A 22,732-nucleotide genomic window follows, 5' to 3' on the forward strand; every position below is an offset into this window, starting at 1 on the left:
CTAATGCCCCCTTATATATCATTTCCTTTCTCCACCCTTTCCAAGACCAGAGCCATATGTTTTGGCCTTATCGCTTTCCATATATATATAGATAGAGATATATAATATGACTTTGCGCAGCCCTGCTGCCCTGTAGCAGTATTTCTGCTATAGGGCGGGGGCATAAGAGGTTGAAGGGGGTGATTGGCTTCTATACCCACAGTAGATAACCAACAAGACCATGTGTGTCGGTGGTTGCGTCTAATTGGAGAGGCAGACAATGCTCTTTGCTCAAGAAATCCCTAACAACCTCTGGAGGGAACCACAGAGTTGCACGGAACCCTCGCTGAGAGGCTGATCTATAGTACATGCTGCATTTTGGAACTTGTGTACCATTACCTCGAGTTTGTGAACAGCGAAAATATGAACATTGATTAAAAAAAAAAGATGGCCGCTCTCATGTCCTGTGTGTCCTTTTGTCTTTACAGTACTGCAAGTTCCTGGCACTGGAGCTGCCATTTTCCTTCGGCCAGCAGGACATGCCTAAACTGAGGCGCCAGATGTACAAGGAACTGTGTCATTGTAAGCTGACCGCGTGAAGAGAAGTTCCAGGCCCAAGCGTCCGGACTGAGCCAGAGTCCCGTGGTATTATGACAGAGGGGCTCTCCGTGTTCTATCACTGCCCCGCTCTGTGCCCGTACTGTGAGGGACACCCCTCATGCTACACCAAGGCTTTTTCAGCCTCCACTTGTACATTGTTTTATGGAGTCGCGGGGGGGTTTTCTAAACACCCGTTCCCAAGGGTTCCCTCCTCGTCTTTGCAGACAGTCTCGTGTCTGTGTCCTGCCGAAAACTTTTCTCAGACTATGTTACGCCCTCCCCCACCCCCCACCCCCACCTCTTCATCCTATGTGTCTTTTATTTTTTTTTATTGTTTTTTGATTTTTTTTTTTTCTTATTTAAACGGTTTCTGGGAAAAGAAAAAAAAACATTTGTAGGTCTTTTTTTTTTTTTTTTTTTTTTTTTTTGGCAGAAAAGAAGAAAAAGTTAAAAACAAATAAAACGTTCTATAGAAATCCTGTCTGTAAAGTAGAAGTTTTCAAATTGGTCTCTTTCTGATATCTGCTGTGGTTGCGTCTGGTTAGCAAACCTTTATTGTGGGTGCGGAAAGGGGTGGAGCTCATTGAAGTAAGTCATTGTTTGGGTTTGTTGTGGGGAGGGGCTTATAGTTACGAAGATTTGGGTAGCCAACCTAAATTTTTTGGAAGAAAAGGGTGGATCTCAATGACGTAAATAATTGTTTGGGGTTGTTCTGGGGAGTGGCCAAGGAAGGGGTTGGATCTCAATAAAGTAAGTCAGTGAGGTTGTTCAGGGGAGGGGCAAACCTATATTTGGTCAAGAATGGTTTGGATCTCAAGGAAGTCATTGTTTGGGATTCTGGAGAGAGGCCAACCTGTATTTGGTTAAAGAAGGGGGGTGGATCTCAAAGTAAGTAATTGTTTGGGTTTGTTCTGAGGAGGGGCTTATAGTTACAAATATTTGGGTAGCCAACGTAAAGTTGATCAAAGAAGGGGGTGGATCTCAATGAAGTAAGTCTTTGTGGTCGTTCTGGAGAGGTGCCAACCTATATTTGGTCAAAGGAGATGGATCTCTATAAAGTAAGTAATTTGGGGTTGTTCTGGGGAGGCACCAAAGAAGGGGGTGGATATCAAGGAAGTCATTGTTTGAGATTCTGGGTAGAGGCCAACCTTTATTTGGTCAAAGATGGGGCTGACCTCAGTGATGTAAGTCATTGTTTGGGCTTGTTCTGGGCAGAGGCCAACCTATATTTGGTCAAAGAAGGGGGTGGATCTCAACAAAGTCAGTCATTGTTTGGGGTTGTTCTGGGGAGGGGCTAACCTATATTTGGTCAAAGACTGAGGTGGATCTCAAAGTAAGTAATTGTTTGGGTGTGTTCTGAGGAGGGGCTTATAGTTACAAATATTTGTTTAGCCAACATAAAGTTGATCCAAGAAGAGAGTGGATCTCAATGAAATAAGTCTTTGTGGTCGTTTTGGGGAGGTGCCAACCTATATTTGGTCAAAGGCAATAGATCTCTATAAAGTAAGTCATTTGGGGGTATTCTGGGGAGGTGCTAAAGAAGGGGGTGGATCTTAAGGAAGTCATTGTTTGGGGTTCTGGGCAGAAGCCAATCTTTATTTGGTCAAAGAGGGGGGGTGGACCTCAATGATGTAAGTCATTGTTTGGGCTTGTTCTGGGGAGGGGCCAACCTATATTTGGTCAAAGAATGTGGTGGATCTCAATATAGTAAGTAATTTGGGTTTGTTCTGAGGAGGGGCTTATAGTTACAAATATTTGGGTAGCCAACGTAAAGTTGATCAAAGAAGGGGGTGGATCTAATGAAATAAGTCTTTGTGGTCATTCTGTAGAGGTGCCAACCTGTATTTGGTCAAAGGGGATAGATCTCAATAACGTAAGTCACTTGGGGTTGTTCTTGGGAGGGCCAAAGAAGGGGGTGTATCTCATGGAAGTCATTGAGGTTCTGGAGAGAGGCCAACCTTTATTTGGTCAAAGATATGGGGGTGGACCTCAATGATGTAAGTCATTGTTTGGGCTTGTTCTGGGGACGGGCCAACCTATATTTGGTCAAAAGGGGTGGATCTCAAAGTAAGTAATTGCTTGGGTTAGTTCTGGGGCGGGGATTATAGTTACTCATATTTGGGTAGTTAACCAAAATTTGGTTGAAGAAGGGTGTGGATCTCAAATAAGTCATTGTTTGGCGTTGTTCTGGGGAGGAGCCGTCCTATATTTGGTCAAAGATGGGGGTGGATCTCAATAAAGTGTCATTGGTTGGGATTGTTCTGGGAAGAGGCCAAAGAAGGTGGATCTCAATGAAGTCATTGTTTTGGGTTGTTCTGGGGAGAGACTATCCTATGTTTGGTCAGAGAAGGGGGTGGGTCTCAGTGAAGTGAGTGATTGTTGTGGGGACTCTGGGGAGGGACTTGACTGTGCAAATATTTGATTATCTGACCTATATTTAGTTATGGAAAGGGGGTGGGGCTGAGCTGGCTCTGGGGAGGGGCCTATTAAGTTATGATGTACAGAATACGGTTTCAGCAACAAGTAAAGGGTTCAGGAACAACTCTTGAGATTTTAGTTGTGTTGGCATCAGGTTTACAAGTGCAGACCTAAAGCTTTATTCACACACAAGACCAGAAGGACCAGTCACCAGTATTGCCTGTGGTCTCCCTGCAGTTAATTTCCACGTTACTGACTTCCCATACGTTGCTCTGCACTGTGCATCTGTGTGGTGGTGGCGGCCATCTTGGTAGATGAGCAGGGCTTTGCTTCCCTGTGTCATACTTGCACCCTTGATGACTGGTAAACCAAGGAGTAATTAGGGTATTGAAGCAGCAAGAGCAATGAAGGAAGCACAGATCCAGAAAATGGATGAAGCGGGAGCAGGAAGACTTGCATTGCAAGTCCCCTAGGTACAGCTTCCTCTCCAGCAAGGAGAACTGAGCAGCAGAGTAGTGACATCAACAAACCTGGGCAGACTTGGAGTCAGACAGCAGTGCCTTAGATGACCTCACACTGCAGATGAAGCTATGAGTGCCTAAGCACAGGAATTGTGCCTAGGCACAATTAACATCTCTAGATGTTCCTACAAGCTAACCAATATTTGCTATTTTATTGCACAAAACAGGACACAGGCTTGATATTCATAGACCCTGGGCATGCTCTGGTACCTTCAGGTGACTGGACACTGGCCAAACATTTGAGGATACGCCTCCTAGGCATCCCCCTATACTTCTATCCCACTCCGTGAGTCCTTAGTGTCCTAGGGTGATGGACCTCTTCTCCCTTACAGAGAAATCCCTCTTCATGTAACTCGTTTATTATTTTACTTCAGATTCTTTAATCAACTCTTCGCTGTCTTCTAATACAATAGTAGAAGCAGTGCACCCTGACCAGTGCACCTTTAGGAGCCATACCCAGATCCCACACCATGAGGACAGCCTGTAATGTTGCTTCAGGCTCCTGGATCCTGCATGGGGTACACTTCAGCACTTTGTGAACATCATGTAGTTAGCCGCTTGGTACTCTACAGGTTTAAGACTGTGATCCATCCCTATGGAACCCAGACCCTGACGTGCCCTCCAAGGAGTATGCCCACCATGAGAAGAGAAGCCTGGATTCGTTGTAGGGATGAGTGACGTGGATGGTTAAGTCCTGGGGTACACCTCAGCATTTTGTGAACAGCGATTAGGTAGCTTCAGGGTACTCTACAGGTCCAGGGCTGTGGTCCATCCCAATGGAACCCAGACCCTGAAGAATCATCCAAGGGGTATGCCCACCATGAGAGGAGAAGCCAGTGACATTATTGGGAGTGTCACCCTTCATATTGGACTGTTACCCCATAGCATGTATGAGACATAAGATCTGTAACTTGCTTTACACTAATGTATATCCTGAATAGTATTTGTTTATAAAACGCCTCTCAAATATGCCCTTTGACGGAGAATGTCTTTTTTGGTGAGGCACTTAAATCCATCAAAGATCTTACAGAAGGAAAGTTCCTCCTTATACAATATAAGATTCCAAAATCTTCCTCCTTGTGGGCCTTTACTTTTTCAAAGCCACAAGCATCTCACTCAACCCATGCTTCAGCTTCTAAGCAAACACTCATCCCCTCCTTTCGGCACAAAACATGGAACACAAAGTCTTTCCCAAAACCCTCTGCCCAACGAAGAGGTGCTCTCCCTCCCGAGTCTGTTACAGTTTGCTTTACTCAGGATGACAGATGTCCCAAAGCTGTGGGTTCAAAATATTTTCAGACTCTATCCCCTCCGTTTTTTTTTTTTTTCTTTTTCTCAAACCAACCAAAATCTGCCCAAGGACAGTTAGATTTACAGATTGCCCTGGACCACCACTTTTCCAAGGAAGTTGTAGTTTGGGTCTCTGGAAGACCCGATCAAGGGACTCTATTCAAACCTGTTCACGGTACCAAAACCCAATGGTTGTATTCATCCTATCCTAGACCTAAAATCCCTAAACAAATGCCTTCAAGTTCTAAAGTTTTGTATGGAATCTGCAAGGTCAGTTACCACTTCTGAGACGAGGGGGGATACCTGGCATTTGTAGACATCCACGATGCCTATCTGCAAAATCCCATTTACTCACTTAATCTGTGCTTTCTGTGCTTTGCAGTATGGGACAATCAGTTGTAGTTTGTCGCATTGCCTTTTGGTATGTCTGTTCCCAGAGTATTCACAAAGGCACTTGCATCCCTACTTGTCCTGTAAAGAACTCGGCATTCAGGTCACAGGGTATCTAGATGACCTTCTTTAGAAGGACTCTCCTGCTTTCCATCTGCAAACGTTCAGATATTCAAACACTTCAGGCTTTTGCTTGACTAATCAAATCGGCCTGGAATACTCGGGCCTCATTCTACAAACAGCCCAAACTAAACTTTCAGAAAACGAGTTTCTCTTGGATTTCGCACTTAGACCTGAAAACCACAGAGACAACCCTCTGAAGGATTCTTAGAGTTTTGGGCCTCATGATGGCCTCCTTCAAGGCTGTACCATTTACCCAATTCTATTCATAGCCCCTCTCAACAAGTCTTTGTTGGCATGAACAAACACGCTTCCTCTCTGTGCTTCTGTCCAGCTAAGCAAGAAAGTCTAGTCTGGTAGATTTCCAACCCAAAGGGAAAGTTGTTTCTGCCATACCAATGGAATGTGATCACAGATGTTGGCCTCTCAGGCTGGGGAAGAGGGCTCCAATTTCTCACAGTTCAGGAAACCTGGTCACCCATATAAGCCAAGCTCCCCACCAACATCTTTAGAGCCCAGAGCGAAAAAAATGGCTCTGCACCACTGGACCCCTCTTCTTCAGAGACATCCGATCCAGGGGCATATTTACCACAAGGCACTTGCCTAGGGCAGCAGGTTTCAGGGGGGCAGCACCCCCCCCCCCAGAAGAAGGGATGAAAGAAGGGACATGTGTGCCACGGGAACCAGGTGGGATCCAAGAGGCTGTGGGCTGCTTGATGGTGTATGTAGGTCCTGACTTCCGTTCCTGGGGATGTCTGGAGCTGTGAAGATGAGTGCCTTTTTCTCTATCAGCAGGAGAGTAGTGGAAGGCTCTCCTGGGTGGGGGGCAAGGGTGTTGTTGGTCAATGTCAGGCTCTCTCTGCGGGAGGAGGGAGGGGGGTGGTGTTGGTCGTTATCCATGGGGGCAGATGATTTTTGTGTTGCCTAGGGCAGCACAAAACCTAAATACACTACTGACCCAATCGGGTGCAATTGGACAACTGCAAAGCACCTACATCAATCACTAGGAGGGTATCAGGAGTCATGCGGCCTTGATGGAACCATGTCTGATTATCTCATGGGCAAAGAAATACTGTCCAGCGATCTCTGTTCATATCCAGGGAGTAGACAATTGGAAGGCGGGATACCTCATTTGTCAACACCTGGGGGTAGCAGAATGGGCCCTTCACCCCAACATCTACAACCTGATATGTTAGAGATGGCAGACTCCGGATGTGGTTATCCTGACCTCCAAGTTCAGCAAAAAGTTACCCCTGTATATGGCCAGGACCAAGAATCCTCTTGGCATTGGCTGCTCTGATAATTCCCTGGCCATTCAGGCCATCTATGCCTTTCCTCCATTGTGAATTCTGCCTGGACTACTCCGCAAAATCAAGAGAAAAAAAAACAGTTCTTATCGAACCAAACTGGCCCAGGAGGACCTGGTACACAGACGTCTGGGAGCTGAACCCTAGCCTCTTCCAAACAGATAAGACCTGCCTGTATGAGGGCCCTCTATTCCATCCTGCTTTTTAGGGTGGCCATGGTTGGATTGAAATTCTGATGGTTCAGCGGGAACGGGCCAAGTTCTGATACATGTGGGGCAACTGGCACTCAACAGAATTCAATGTTGATCGACTTCTGCTAAACAGACCTTTTGGAAAAAATCAATAAATCAACAATACCACGGTGGAAATGTTGATGTGTGGATGGGGGAACCAATTTAGTTTTTATAGATTAGCCCACTGGCTGAGCAAAAAAACGGAGCGACGTGTGGACAGCTTCAGTCACGGCTTTAGGGGTCTGGCTGGTACAGCTCAGATCTTGAGGGGCAGAGGGGTCTCAGAATCTGCATTGCCAAAAGCAGTGTGAGCCTCTCCCAGAGAGATCTCCCAGCATGGAATTTCTTCTTTGAATACAGGCGCTACAATCCCAGAAATTCGTCTTCTGGTCTCCTGAAAATCACGACTTGACCAGAACTCAGCCTGGAGTACTTACCTGCTGCCCTATAGTAGAAGTACGGCTACAGGGGGGTGGGGCTGTGCAAAATCACATGTACATACGTGATTTGGATTTCCCGGTAGGGGGCGTGCGCCGCTATTGGCAGCTAGGGATGTGAATGAGGAGATTCCCCACCGGCACCCAGCGATCGCCGTGTACAGCTGGCAGGGGAGAGACCTGTGTGTAAACAACACAGCTCTCGGCTCCAGCCAGCAAGGACATGCTGCTTTCTATCTCTATGCACAGCATGCCTCCCTACACAGCACACAGTTAACCCTTTGATCACCCCAAATGTTAACCCCTTCCTGCCCAGTGCCATTAGTACAGTGTCAGTGCTTTTTATTAGCACTGATCACTGTATTGGTGTCAGTGGCAGTTAATCCCCCCCCCCCCCCCCCCCCCAGTGTCAGAATGCCCGCCGCAGTCCCGCTATAAGTTGCTGATCGCCGACATTACTAGTGTAAATTTATTTTTTTTATTTTTTAAATCCCAGTATCTATAACCGCCATTTGTAGACGCCAAAACCTTCACGTAAACCAGATTTTTTTTTTACTGGATATGTTTTATAACAAAAAGTTACAAATATTGTGGGGTTTTTCCCCCAAAATTGTCTTTTTTGTTTCTAGAGCAAAAAACAAAAAAAATGCTCAGGTGATCAAATGCCACCGAAAGAAAGCTCTAGTTGTGGGAAATAAGCTCTATCAATTTAATTTGGGTGCAACGTTGCATGACTGCGCAATTGTCAAAGTAACACCGTGCCGTATCGCAAAAAATGGCCTGGTCGGGAAGGGGGGGAATCCTCTGGAGGGGTTAAAGTGTGAGTCTTCATTGCCGGTCAGTTGTGCTGTGATGGATGGGTTGTATGAGGAAGTACTGCCATAGACGGTGCTATAGGACCCCGCCTTCACTATATCCGCTCTCCCCGGACCCCGCCTTCACTATATCCGCTCTCCCCGGACCCCGCATTCACTATATCCGCTCTCCCCGGACCCCGCATTCTCTATATCCGCTCTCCCTGGACCCCGCATTCACTATATCCGCTCTCCCCCTACCCCGCATTCACTATATCCGCTCTCCCCGGACCCCGCATTCACTGTATCCGCTCTCCCCGGACCCCGCATTCACTGTATCCGCTCTCCCCGGACCCCGCATTCACTGTATCCGCTCTCCCCGGACCCCGCATTCACTGTATCCGCTCTCCCCGGACCCCGCATTCACTATATCCGCTCTCCCCGCACCCCGCATTCACTATATCCGCTCTCCCCGGACCCCGCATTCACTATATCCGCTCTCCCCGGACCCCGCATTCACTATATCCGCTCTCCCCGGACCCCGCATTCACTATATCCGCTCTCCCCGGACCCCGCATTCACTATATCCGCTCTCCCCGGACCCCGCATTCACTATATCCGCTCTCCCGGGAACCCGCATTCACTATATCCGCTCTCCCGGGACCCCGCATTCACTATATCCGCTCTCCCCGGACCCCGCATTCACTATATCCGCTCTTCCCGGACCCCGCATTGACTATATCCGCTCTCCCCGGACCCCGCATTGACTATATCCGCTCTTCCCGGACCCCGCATTCACTGTATCCTCTCTCCCCGGACCCCGCATTCACTGTATCCGCTCTCCCCCTACCCTGCATTCACTATATCCGCTCTCCCCGGACCCCGCATTCACTATATCCGCTCTTCCCGGACCCCGCATTCACTATATCCGCTCTCCCCGGACCCCGCATTCACTATATCCGCTCTCCCCGGACCCCGCATTCACTATATCCCCGGACCCCGCATTCACTATATCCGCTCTCCCGGGACCCCGCATTCACTATATCCGCTCTCCCGGGACCCCGCATTCACTATATCCGCTCTCCCCGGACCCCGCATTCACTATATCCGCTCTTCCCGGACCCCGCATTGACTATATCCGCTCTCCCCGGACCACGCATTCACTATATCCGCTCTCCCCGGACCCCGCATTCACTATATCCCCTCTCCCGGGACCCCGCATTCACTATATCCGCTCTCCCGGGACCCCGCATTCACTATATCCGCTCTCCCGGGACCCCGCATTCACTATATCCGCTCTCCCCGGACCCTGCATTCACTATATCCGCTCTTCCCGGACCCCGCATTGACTATATCCGCTCTCCCCGGACCCCGCATTCACTATATCCGCTCTTCCCGGACCCCGCATTCACTATATCCGCTCTCCCCGGACCCCGCATTCACTATATCCGCTCTTCCCGGACCCCGCATTCACTATATCCGCTCTCCCCGGACCCCGCATTCACTATATCCGCTCTCCCCCTACCCTGCATTCACTATATCCGCTCTCCCCGGACCCCGCATTCACTATATCCTCTCTCCCCGGACCCCGCATTCACTATATCCGCTCTTCCCGGACCCCGCATTCACTATATCCGCTCTGCCCGGACCCCGCATTCACTATATCCGCTCTTCCCGGACCCCGCATTCACTATATCCGCTCTTCCCGGACCCCGCATTCACTATATCCGCTCTTCCCGGACCCCGCATTCACTATATCCTCTCTCCCCGGACCCCGCATTCACTGTATCCGCTCTCCCCGGACCCCGCATTCACTATATCCTCTCTCCCCGGACCCCGCATTCACTGTATCCGCTCTCCCCCTACCCTGCATTCACTATATCCGCTCTTCCCGGACCCCGCATTCACTATATCCGCTCTCCCCGGACCCCGCATTCACTATATCCGCTCTCCCCCTACCCTGCATTCACTATATCCGCTCTCCCCGGACCCCGCATTCACTATATCCGCTCTCCCGGGACCCCGCATTCACTATATCCGCTCTCCCAGGACCCCGCATTCACTATATCCGCTTTCCCCGGACCCCGCATTCACTATATCCCCTCTCCCGGGACCCCGCATTCACTATATCCGCTCTCCCGGGACCCCGCATTCACTATATCCGCTTTCCCGGGACCCCGCATTCACTATATCCGCTCTCCCCGGACCCCGCATTCACTATATCCGCTCTCCCCGGACCCCGCATTCACTATATCCGCTCTCCCCGGACCCCGCATTGACTATATCCGCTCTCCCCGGACCCCGCATTGACTATATCCGCTCTCCCCGGACCCCGCATTGACTATATCCGCTCTCCCCGGACCCCGCATTGACTATATCCGCTCTCCCCGGACCCCGCATTGACTATATCCGCTCTCCCCGGACCCCGCATTCACTATATCCGCTCTCCCCGGACCCCGCATTCACTATATCCGCTCTCCCCGGACCCCGCATTCACTATATCCGCTCTCCCCGGACCCCGCATTCACTATATCCCCGGACCCCGCATTCACTATATCCCCGGACCCCGCATTCACTATATCCCCGGACCCCGCATTCACTATATCCCCGGACCCCGCATTCACTATATCCGCTCTCCCGGGACCCCGCATTCACTATATCCGCTCTCCCGGGACCCCGCATTCACTATATCCGCTTTCCCGGGACCCCGCATTCACTATATCCGCTCTCCCCGGACCCCGCATTGACTATATCCGCTCTTCCCGGACCCCGCATTGACTATATCCGCTCTCCCCGGACCCCGCATTGACTATATCCGCTCTCCCCGGACCCCGCATTCACTATATCCGCTCTCCCCGGACCCCGCATTCACTATATCCGCTCTCCCCGCCCCCGCATTCACTATATCCGCTCTTCCCGGACCCCGCATTGACTATATCCGCTCTTCCCGGACCCCGCATTGACTATATCCGCTCTCCCCGGACCCCGCATTCACTATATCCGCTCTCCCCGGACCCCGCATTCACTATATCCGCTCTTCCCGGACCCCGCATTCACTATATCCGCTCTCCCCGGACCCCGCATTCACTGTATCCTCTCTCCCCGGACCCCGCATTCACTGTGTGAAGCATATCCAAACAAAAGAAAAATCTACTATAGTGCAGCTTATCTGTCCTTTAGAAGAGGTGGCTGCCTTTGTTTTCCTTTTTCAGGCTTGCTTTTTTTTTTCCCTGCTGCTCTGCACATAACAATACACTTCCTGTTCAAGGGTGACAACGCTTTGACTGTGCTCGACAGAAGGAGCCGTGGTTGTCACACAGGCTTGCCCACAATCGTTTTCCTCTCCATTACATGGCAGGTTGATGGGATTAGTAGTTTACAGAGATAATTGTGTTTCTGTACTTTCTGAAAAATGAAAACGAATGCAGCCACCAAATCCAAGGCCGGGTGAGCTGCAATATATCACGGTTTTCTTCTTGGGGGGGGTTGTCCTTTAATTAAGGGGGGTTTGTCCTTTAATGGCAGTCGTGCTGACTCGGCTTGTATTGGGAGTTGGTGCTGCAGACACTCGGCACTGTTTAGGTATGATGGTGGCGCCCCCTGTGTCACTTCCCTGGCAGAGCCCAGATCGGGCTCAGAGATAAAGCTGAATTTCAGCCACAGAAACGTTCGTTCAGATAGTCTCCTCAATAGCTACAAAGGATAGAAATCCGCTTTGTGAGCACCAGATGCCTTGGCAATCCCAGATATTACCTTGTAAAAGTATTGGTGGCATCCCCTCCCTCCTAGACTGTAAGCTCCAAGGATCAGGGCCCTCGAACCCCTCGTGTATTGTATTGTGGTGTTGCTGTATTGTCTCCCATTATATTGTACAGCGCTGAGCAAACTGTTGGCGCCATAAATCCTGTATAATAATAATAATCCTCGCTGTGCTGTACGGAGAGCAGGGCTGTGGGAGGGGCTTCAACCAGTACAGGCCGCCTCCTGCAGAAGTCTATAGGAGGGGCGGGGACAAGACCAGTCACCCTGCAACACAGAGGGAGCTGCAATGACTGGTCTCCTGCATAGAGACAGAGTCTCACACTGGTCTTCTGTTCACGAGAACTGTTCATCTACCTCAGTGCCCCATCATTGGTGTCAGTGGGAGGAATAGTGCCCCATCATTGGTGTCAGTGGGAGGAATAGTGCCCCATCATTGGTATCAGTGGGAGGAATAGTGTCCCATCATTGGTGTCAGTGGGAGGAATAGTGTCCCATCATAGGTGTCAGTGGGAGGAATAGTGCCCCATCGTTGGTGTCAGTGGGAGGAATAGTGCCCCATCGTTGGTGTCAGTGGGAGGAATAGTGCCCCATCATTGGTGTCAGTGGGAGGAATAGTGCCCCATCGTTGGTGTCAGTGGGAGGAATAGTGCCCCATCGTTGGTGTCAGTGGGAGGAACAGTGCCCCATCGTTGGTGTCAGTGGGAGGAATAGTGCCCCATCATTGGTGTCAGTGGGAGGAACAGTGCCCCATCGTAGGTGTCAGTGGGAGGAATAGTGAGCCATCGTTGGTATCAGTGGGAGGAATAGTGCCCCATCGTTGGTGTCAGTGGGAGGAATAGTGCCCCATCGTTGGTGTCAGTGGGAGGAATAGTGCCCCATCACTGGTGTCAGTGAGAGGAATAGTGCCCCATCACTGGTGTCAGTGAGAGGAATAGTGCCCCATCACTGGTGTCAGTGGGACGAATAGTGCCCCATCACTGGTGTCAGTGGGACGAATAGTGCCCCATCACTGGTGTCAGTGGGAGGAATAGTGCCCCATCACTGGTGTCAGGGGGTGGAATAGTGCCCCCTCATTGGTGTCAGTGGGAGGAACAGTGCCCCCTCATTGGTGTCAGTGAGGAGGAACAGGGCCCCATCATTGGGGTTAGTGGGAGGAACAGGGCCCCATCATTGGGGTTAGTGGGAGGAACAGGGCCCCATCATTGGGGTCAGTGGGAGGAACAGGGCCCCATCATTGGGGTCAGTGGGAGGAACAGGGCCCCATCATTGGGGTCAGTGGGAGGCACAGGGCCCCATCATTGGTGTCAGTGGGAGGCACAGCGCCCCATCATTGGTGTCAGTGGGAGGCACAGCGCCCCATCATTGGTGTCAGTGGGAGGAATAGCACCTCATTATTGGTAGTAGTGGAAGGATTAGTGCCCCAATGGCCAATTAAAGGTAAGCAAAGGGCCACATCCGGGCCACAGTTTGGAGACCACTGATCTATATATGGCCAAAAGTTTGTTAGCCTGCATTGGCTTTCCTTTTGGGATGTGTAACCATGAACAACCAACGGCACAGACCAGGTCACTGTCCAAAGTCTTGTCAATCAATGGGCAGCCATGTCAGTACCCAGCATCTGTTGTGCCATCTTCAAGAATGTGGCCAAAACAGGGTTGCTTTATACACGCAGCCGGGGGAGGGGGAGGATCACTACATAGAATACACACTACATGACTCAACATTTGTGGTCACCACACCTATTGGAGCTTGTTGGACATCCCATTCCACTACCATGGCCATTAATACGGAGCTGGACCCCATTTTTTGCAGCTACAAGAGCCCCACCACTCTTCTGAGAAGGCTTTCCACAAGATTTTGGAGTGTGTGCGTGGGAATCCGTGACCCATCAGATACTGCTGATAAGCCCTAGCTCACAGTCGGTGTTCCCGTTCCTCCCATTGGCTGTTCACTAGGGTTGAGGTCAGGGAATTGTGCAGACCACTCGGGTTCCTCCACACCAAAGTGGTCAAACCAGGTGGGACTGGCCAGAAAATGTTGACGTGTGTGGGAATTTGTGTTCGGTTAGCCAAAGGAACAGCCCTGTACAAGAGGAGAAGTCCCAGCTCCTAACTGGCATTCTGATTCAGTAGGATTGGGGTCGGGCTCTGTACAGGACCCCCAAACTCACCACACCAAACTGGTCCAAGGCTTGGAAGAGCACAATGATCAGAAATGACTTTTTATGATATAGAATCAACAATGCCCTTCACTGGCAACACCTCAATGCAATCATTGGGAGGGTTTCTTTATACTTTTGGTCACATAGTGGTAGGACTGATGGCCAGGTGAGAAGGAATGTAATGTAAAACAAGAAGACCTTGCTTGCAATCACCATCTGGTAGGGTTAAGGCCAGGTCTTTGTTCAGGCCACTCAGGTTTCTCCACATCAAACTGGTCAACCCATGTCTTTATGGAGCTGGCTTTGTGCACACGGGCACAGTCATGCTGGAACAGAAAAGGGTCTTCACCAAACTTACCACAAGGTTGGAAATGCCCAATTGTCTCCAATGTCTTTGCATGATGTATTCACAGTAACCTTCACTGGAAACCCCTGAACTAAATTATCTGGAGGGAAATCCAGGTCCGGAGTCTATAGTTTGGGTCATAATGGTAGGATCTTATGGTCAGAAGTCCATGTAGTTTTTGTCATATAATGGTAGATCTGATGTTAGGAGTCCACGCAGTTTTAGTCATATGATGGTAGATCTGATGATCAGGAGTTCCCATACTTTTGGTTGTAGATCTGACGCTCAGAAGTTCACATAGCTTGGGTCATAATAGTAGATCTGAAGGTCAGTAGTATGTGTAGTTTTGATCATATAAAGGTAGATATGATGGTCGGGAGTCCAAGTAATTCTGGTCATATAATGGTAGTTCTGATGGTCTGCAGTCCACATAGTTTGGGTCATAATTGTAGATCTGAAGGGTAGTAGTAAGTGTAGTTTTGATCATTGAATGGTAGATCTCATGGTCAGGAGTCCATGTAGTTTGGGCCATGTAGTGGTAGATCTGATGGTCAGGGATTCACATACTTGAGGTCATATAGTGGTAGGTATGATGGTCAGGAGTTCACATACCTTTGGTCATATAATGGTAGATCTGATGGTCAGGAGTTCACATACCTTTGGTCATATAGTGGCAGTTGTGATGGTCAGGAGTTCACATAGTTTTCATCATATAATAGTAGATCTGATGGTCAGGAGCCCATGTAGTTTTGGTCTTATAATGGTAGATCTGATGGTCAAGAGTCCACATACAGTCAGGTCCATAAATATTGGGACATGGACACAATTCTAACATTTTTGGCTCTATACACCACCACAATGGATTTGAAATGAAATGAACAAGATGTGCTTTAACTGCAGACTGTCAGCTTTAATTTGAGGGTATTTACATCCAAATCAGGTGAACGGTGTAGGAATTACAGCAGTTTACATATGTGCCTCCCACTTGTTAAGGAACCAAAAGTAATGGGACAGAATAATAATCATAAATCAAACTTTCACTTTTTAATACTTGGTTGCAAATCCTTTGCAGTCAATTACAGCCTGAAGTGTGGAACGCAGAGACATCAGCAGACGCTGGGTGTCATCCCTGGTGATGCTCTGCCAGGCCTCTACTGCAACTGTCTTCAGTTCCTGCTTGTTCTTGGGGCATTTTCCCTTCAGTTGTATCTTCAGCAAGTGAAATGCTCAATCGGATTCAGGTCAGGTGATTGGCTTGGCCATTGCAGAACATTCCACTTCTTTGGTTGCTTTTGCAGTCTGCTTTGGGTCATTGTCCATCTGCACTGTGAAGCGTCCAATGAGTTGTGAAGCATTTGGCTGAATATGAGCCGATAATATTCCCGAAACACTTCACAATTCATCCGGCTGCTTCTGTCAGCAGTCACATCATCAATAAATACAAGAGAAGCAGTTCCATTGGCAGCCATACATGCCCACGCCATGACACTACCACCACCATGATCACTGATGAGGTGGTATGCTTAGGATCATGAGCAGTTCCTTCTCCATACTCTTCTCTTCCCATCACTCTGGTACAAGTTGATGTCGGTCTCATCTGTCCATAGGATGTTGTTCCAGAACTGTGAAGGCTTTTTTACATGTCGTTTGGCAAACTCTAATCTGGCCTTCCTGTTTTTGAGGCTCACCAATGGTTTCCATCTTGTGGTGAACCCTCTGTATTCACTCTGGTGAAGTCTTCTCTTGATTGTTGACTTTGACCCACATACACCTACCTCCTGGAGAGTGTTCTTGATCTGGCCAACTGTTGTGAAGGGTGTTTTCTTCACCAGGGAAAGAATTCTTTGGTCATCCACCACAGTTGTTTTCCGTGGTCTTCCGGGTCTTTTGGTGTTGCTGAGCTCACCGGTGCGTTCCTTCTTTTTAAGAATGTTCCAAACAGTTGTTTTGGCCACGCCTAATGTTTTTGCGATCTCTCTGATGGGTTTGTTTTGTTTTTTCAGCCTAATGATGGCTTCACTGATAGTGACAGCTCTTTGGATCTCATCTTGAGAGTTGACAGCAACAGATTCCAAATGCAAATAGCACACTTGAAATGAACTCTGGACCTTTTATCTGCTCATTGTAATTGGGATAACGAGGGAATAACACAAACCTGGCCATGGAACAGCTGAGAAGCCAATTGTCCCATTACTTTTGGTCCCTTAACAAGTGGGAGGCACATATGTAAACTGTTGTCATTCCTACACCGTTCACCCAATTTGGATGTAAATACCATCAAATTAAAGCTGACAATCTGCAGTTAAAGCACATCTTGTTCGTTTCATTTCAAATCCATTGTGGTGGTGTATAGAGCCAAAAATGTTAGAATTGTGTCCATGTCCCAATATTTTATGGACCTGACTGTATGTTTGGTCATACAGTGGTAGTTCTGATGGTCAGCAGTACACTTAGTTTTGGTTATATAATGGTGGATCCGATGGTCAGGAGTCCACGTAGTTTTGGTCTTATAATGGTAGATCTGATGGTCAGCAGTACACATAGTTTTGGTCTTATAATGGTAGATCTGATGGTCAGCAGTACACATAGTTTTGGTCTTATAATGGTAGATCTGATGGTCAGGAGTACACATAGTTTTGGTCTTATAATGGTAGATCTGATGGTCAGGAGTACACATAGTTTTGGTCATACAGTGGTAGATCTGATGGTCAGGAGTACACATAGTTTTGGTCATACAGTGGTAGATCTGATGGTCAAGGAGTACACATAGTTTTGGTCATACAGTGGTAGTTCTGATGGTCAGGAGTCCACGTAGTTTTAGTCTTATAATGGTAGATCTGATGGTCAGCGGTACACATAGTTTTGGTCATATAATGGTAGATCTGATGGTCAGGAGTCCACGCAGTTTTGGTCTTATAATGGTAGATCTGATGGTCAGGAGTCCACGTAGTTTTGGTCATATAATGGTAGATCTGATGGTCAGGAGTCCACGCAGTTTTGGTCTTATAATGAAAGATCTGATGGTCAGGAGTCAACATATGTTTGGTCACACAGTGGTAGTTCTGATGGTCAGCAGTACACTTGGTTTTGGTCATATAAAGGTAGATCTGATGGTCAGGAGTCCACGTAGTTGTGGTCACATAATGGTAGATCTGATGGTCAGGAGTCCACATATGATTGGTCATACAGTGGTAGTTCTGATGGTCAGGAGTACACATAGTTTTGGTCATATATAATGGTAGATCTGATGGTCAGGAGTCCACGTAGTTTTGGTCATATAATAGTAGTTCTGATGGTCAGGAGTCCACATATGATTGGTCATACAGTGGTAGTTCTGATGGTCAGGAGTCCATGTAGTCGTGGTCATATAATGGTAGATCTGATGGTCAGGAGTCAAGCTATCTTTGATCATAGTCTGTTCCCCGGCAATTGATACAATACGGGCCTGGAGCGTCAGTAATACGTGTAACTGCGAGCAGATTGGCCGTTTACTGCTTTAGCCCACAACATGGACTCCACGTGAACCTCTCTGTCACCCTACAGCATGATCCCAGTCTGGCCGGTTGGTGAGGATAACCCAGCAGATACACGGAGCCGGAACAGGCTATAACATAATAATAGGGTTAGTAACTGGGCGATGATCACATTCTCCAGCGTGGATCATGGAATGTTGTAGGAAATATGTGTGATGAAAAGGAAAAGAAATCCTCACGTTGCTCGCTCCTGGAAGTGGCGGGGAACTGAGGGATCCGCACATTAGACGGGACAGGACTCTGCGGCATATTGGGTCATTCATGTCAATGTTTAGTTTATTGTGAAAAAAAAAAACCACAAAGCGCAATAACCGTTTGATGGTGACACAGCGCACTGAGGTCACGGCCGCCGGTGAAAGGTAATTTTTATAATATATGTATCTGGGGCAGACAGACAGGGGATGAGTCAGAGTATTAGTAGGAGGGGATGATACTTGAGTAGTGCGGTAGAATGAGTACCCGGCATAGGACAGAGCGGGTGAAAGGCCATGTGGGTTGGACCTGGGGGTGATTTCTTTTACTACATTACTTTTTTTTTTATAGACTCAGTGATGTCATCACTAGCTCTCTGTGCTTCTCTATGTAATGCAGGCAGATCATGGCTGCTAGAAGGGACCACCAGCTTGCTGAACATATCACAGCACCCTTCCTTCGAGTCCTCAGTCCTGATGGAAGCAGTGGGCTTCCTCTTTGGATGAGTTATGCGGATATCAGAATGCCTCGATGGACAAGTGGTCTGATAGGGCCCACCCATAGCTTGGATTTTGTCTCATTCATCGGAAACTGAATGAAATCTGAGCTGTACTGTCTCCATCTTCCAACCCAAGAATTTCGAAAGGGCCAGAAGACAACAATTTGCTCGGATTTCGAAGGACCAGAGGACAACAATTTGCTCCAATAGCATCTTTAAGCAAAGTCATTCTAGCAATTGAACTGAATATAATAAAGATCCTAACATTAGCATATAAGCACTCAATGATATCATTTATACAGCACATCTATGTACTCTAGATGCCGGTTTACGGTTCAAGCCCCTCACACCTCCTTTGCCAGGATGCAGTGCACGTGCCACCCTTCTCTTCTCCTCTTGGCGCACAAGGGAGCAGGCACCCTCTGGTGGGCTGTTCAGGGATTATTATTTTTTTTTAACTTTTCACCTGATGATCCTGCCACTTCCTGTCCTAGGCTGACAACCTCTGTACTATCCCTATGGAGGAGGCTGAACTGCAGAACATCTCCCCCATCCCCTTATCTCCATCACAGTAGAACGGAGGGGTTCTGTAGTCTATAGAGAAAGCTTTGAACAGTGTAGGAGAGCATGGGGAGTTATCAACTGATCCACGGGTGGGTTTCTTTTCTTTTCCTTCTTTGCAGTTATTGCACAGATATAACAAAACGCTTTAGTTGGGTTGAAGGCGCACCTCCTTCTGGGTCATATTTGGGGTTATGGTGAACCTCCTTCTGGGTCATATTTGGGGTTATGGTGAACCTCCTTCTGGGTCATATTTCGGGTGAAGGCACACCTCCTTCTGGGTCATATTTCGGGTGAAGGCACACATCCTTCTGGGTCATATTTGGGGTTATGGTGAACCTCCTTCTGGGTCATATTTGGGGTTATGATGAACCTCCTTATGGGTCATATATCGGGTGAAGGCACACCTCCTTCTGGGTCATATATCAGGTGAAGGCACACCTCCTTCTGGGTCATATTTGGGGTTATGATGAACCTCCTTATGGGTCATATATCGGGTGAAGGCACACCTCCTTCTGGGTCATATATCGGGTGAAGGCACACCTCCTTCTGGGCCATATTTGGGGTTATGGTGAACCTCCTTCTGGGTCATATTTGGGGTTATGATGAACCTCCTTATGGGTCATATATCGGGTGAAGTCACACCTCCTTCTGGGTCATATATCGGGTGAAGGCACACCTCCTTCTGGGTAATATATCGGGTGAAGGCACACCTCCTTCTGGGTCATATTTGGGGTTATGGTGAACCTCCTGGGTCATATTTGAGGTTATGGTGAACCTCCTTCTGGGTCACATTTCAGGCAAAGGCACACCTTCTGGCTGATATTTGGGGGTGATGAAACCCCTCCTTCTGGATATTTGGGGGATGATGGCACAACTCCATCATCCTATGGTGAACTTCCTTCTGGGTCATATTTGGGGTTATGATGAACCTCCTTATGGGTCATATTTCGGGTGAAGGCACACCTCCTTCTGGGTCATATTTCGGGTGAAGGCACAGCTCCTTCTGGGTCATATTTGGGGTTATGGTGAACCTCCTTCTGGGTCATATTTTGGGTGAAGGCACACCTCCTTCTGGGTCATATTTGGGGTTATGGTGAACCTCCTTCTGGGTCACATTTCAGGCAAAGGCACACCTTCTTCTGGCTGATATTTGGGGGTGATGAAACCCCTCCTGGATAATTGGGGGATGAAGGCACAATTCCTTCTGGGTCATATTTGGGGTTATGGTGAACCTCCTTCTGGGTCATATTTTGGGTGAAGGCACACCTCCTTCTGGGTCATATTTGGGGTTATGGTGAACCTCCTTCTGGGTCACATTTCAGGCAAAGGCACACCTTCTTCTGGCTGATATTTGGGGGTGATGAAACCCCTCCTGGATAATTGGGGGATGAAGGCACAATTCCTTCTGGGTGATATAACAAAATGCTTTCTATGGGATATTGAACAGACAGAAAGGGAGCCGAATAGGGATGTCCATTGTTGGGGCATCCATTGACTTTCTTTGAAGGCAGCCTTTCCACGTGAATGGATGGCCAGAGTAACAGAATGCAGCACTGCAGGTGTATTGCTTTAGTACAATGAGGTCCCTTTGCAATTGAATGGCACAGCAACACCCATGGTACCTGCATTGCAACAATATTTGTGTGTAAATACAGCCACCAGGTGTGTCACAATAGGTGAGCTCCCCCCTACTGTCCATGTCATTGTACAAATACATCACAATCCCAATAGGTGAACCCCCCACCTGTGACCGGCCATTGTAAAAATACATTACAATGTCCAGGAAGTGGATGATGATCCTGGATGATGGCTACACAAAGATGGCCCCATCCTTCCAGACAGAAAACTGGATGAAGACTCCTTACCCAACTTTATTTGGGGTGATCATGCACCTTTTTCTGGGTTACGTTTGGGGTGATGGCGCATCTTCCTCTGGGTTATATTTCAAGTGAGGGTACATCTCCTTCTGGGTTATATTTGGGGTGATGGCACACAAGCTTCTGGATTATAGTTGGGGTGATAGTACACCTTCTGGGCGATATTTGGGGTGATGGCTAACTTCTTTTTGAGTCATATATCGGGTGATAGTGAACCTCCTTCTGGGTTGTATTTGGGGTGATGGCACACAAGCTTCTGGATTATAGTTGGGGTGATAGTACACCTTCTTCTGGGCGATATTTGGGGTGATGGCTAACTTCTTTTTGAGTCATATTTGGGGTGATAGTGAACCTCCTTCTGGGTTGTATTTGGGGTGAAGGCACACCTTCTTCTGGATGATATTTGGGGTGATGGTGAACCTCCTTCTGGGTCATAGTTGGGGTGATGGTGCATCTTCCTCTGGGTTATATTTCAAGTGAGGGTACATCTCCTTCTGGATTATAGTTGGGGTGATAGCACACCTTCTTCTGGGCAATATTTTGGGTGATGGCTAACCTCTTTTTGAGTCATATTTGGGGTGATAGTGAACCTCCTTTTGGGTCGTATTTCTGGTGAAGGCACATCTTCATCTAGGTGATATTTGGGGTGATGGTGAACCTCCTTCTGGGTCATAGTTGGGGGATGGCACACCTCTTTCCTGGATTATACTTTGTGCTGATAGGTAAGGACGATCGTACACCTCCATCTCAGTTTTATTTGGGGTGATGCCACGCCTCTTTCTCTGTGATATTTGGGGTGATGTCACGCCTCTTTCTCTGTGATATTTGGGGTGATGTCACCCCTTTTCCTGGCTCCTGTCTGCAGACTGTGAGGAAAGATATGGTTTCCTCTCTCAGACAAACAATTATGTTGTATGATATAAATCGGACCTCAGACCCCCATTTCCCGGGGGTGGGGCAGACTGAAGGGAGCCATGGCGATGTATTTGGTCGACATTCCAAAATGGCCTCCTGGTCTATTGGGTCCCCCTTGCACCCTCACACACAACCCCCCCCCCCCTCTTTATATATCAATGTCCCAACTTCATGGCGATGTGTTTGGTCACCATGACAATACAAAATGGCCTCCTTGTATATTGGGGTTCCTTCCCTCCTCATTATCAGAGGATCTGTGGTTTCATGATTTGCAGGGAGGACATTTGTTGTCCCCTCGTCTATCGGGGTCCCCATCAGCCATGTTTTGTACACACACTTCCCCTCATCTATCAGGGTCCCCCTGTCAGCCATGTTTTGTACACACACTTCCCCTCATCTATCGGGGTCCCCCGTCAGCCATGTTTTGTACACACGCTTCCCCTCATCTATCGGGGTCCCCCTGTCAGTCATGTTTTGTACACACGCTTCCCCTCATCTATCGGGGTCCCCCAGTCAGCCATGTTTTGTACACACACTTCCCCTCATCTATCGGGGTCCCCCAGTCAGCCATGTTTTGTACACACACTTCCCCTCAACTATCGGGGTCCCAGTCAGCCATGTTTTGTACACACACTTCCCCTCATCTATCGGGGTCCCAGTCAGCCATGTTTTGTACACACACTTCCCCTCATATTTTGGGGTCCCCCTGTCAGCCATGTTTTATACACACGCTTCCCCTCATCTGTTGGGGTCCCCCAGTCAGCCATGTTTTGTACACACACTTCCCCTCATCT

The 22,732-nt window shown here is 48.4% G+C and overlaps 1 protein-coding gene across 2 annotated transcripts in view; it reads left to right on the forward strand.

Annotated features, from left to right (window-relative positions):
* Window positions 1-1,002, forward strand: part of LOC149429141 (sentrin-specific protease 3-like) — a 39,539-nt gene extending 38,537 nt beyond the window's left edge. For both annotated transcript variants that reach the window (XM_089666683.1, XM_089666682.1), the window contains exon 11: window positions 468-1,002. In XM_089666683.1, the coding sequence (XP_089522809.1) occupies window positions 468-578 (111 nt within the window). In that variant the 3' untranslated portion in view covers window positions 579-1,002. The remainder of the gene's footprint in view (window positions 1-467) is intronic.
* The last annotated feature ends 21,730 nt before the right edge of the window (window positions 1,003-22,732 follow it).

Source organism: Staurois parvus, unplaced genomic scaffold, assembly GCF_062004578.1.
Source record: "Staurois parvus isolate SC_StPar_1 unplaced genomic scaffold, SC_StPar_1.0 ptg002776l, whole genome shotgun sequence".
In the NCBI taxonomy this organism is placed as follows: domain Eukaryota; kingdom Metazoa; phylum Chordata; class Amphibia; order Anura; family Ranidae; genus Staurois; species Staurois parvus.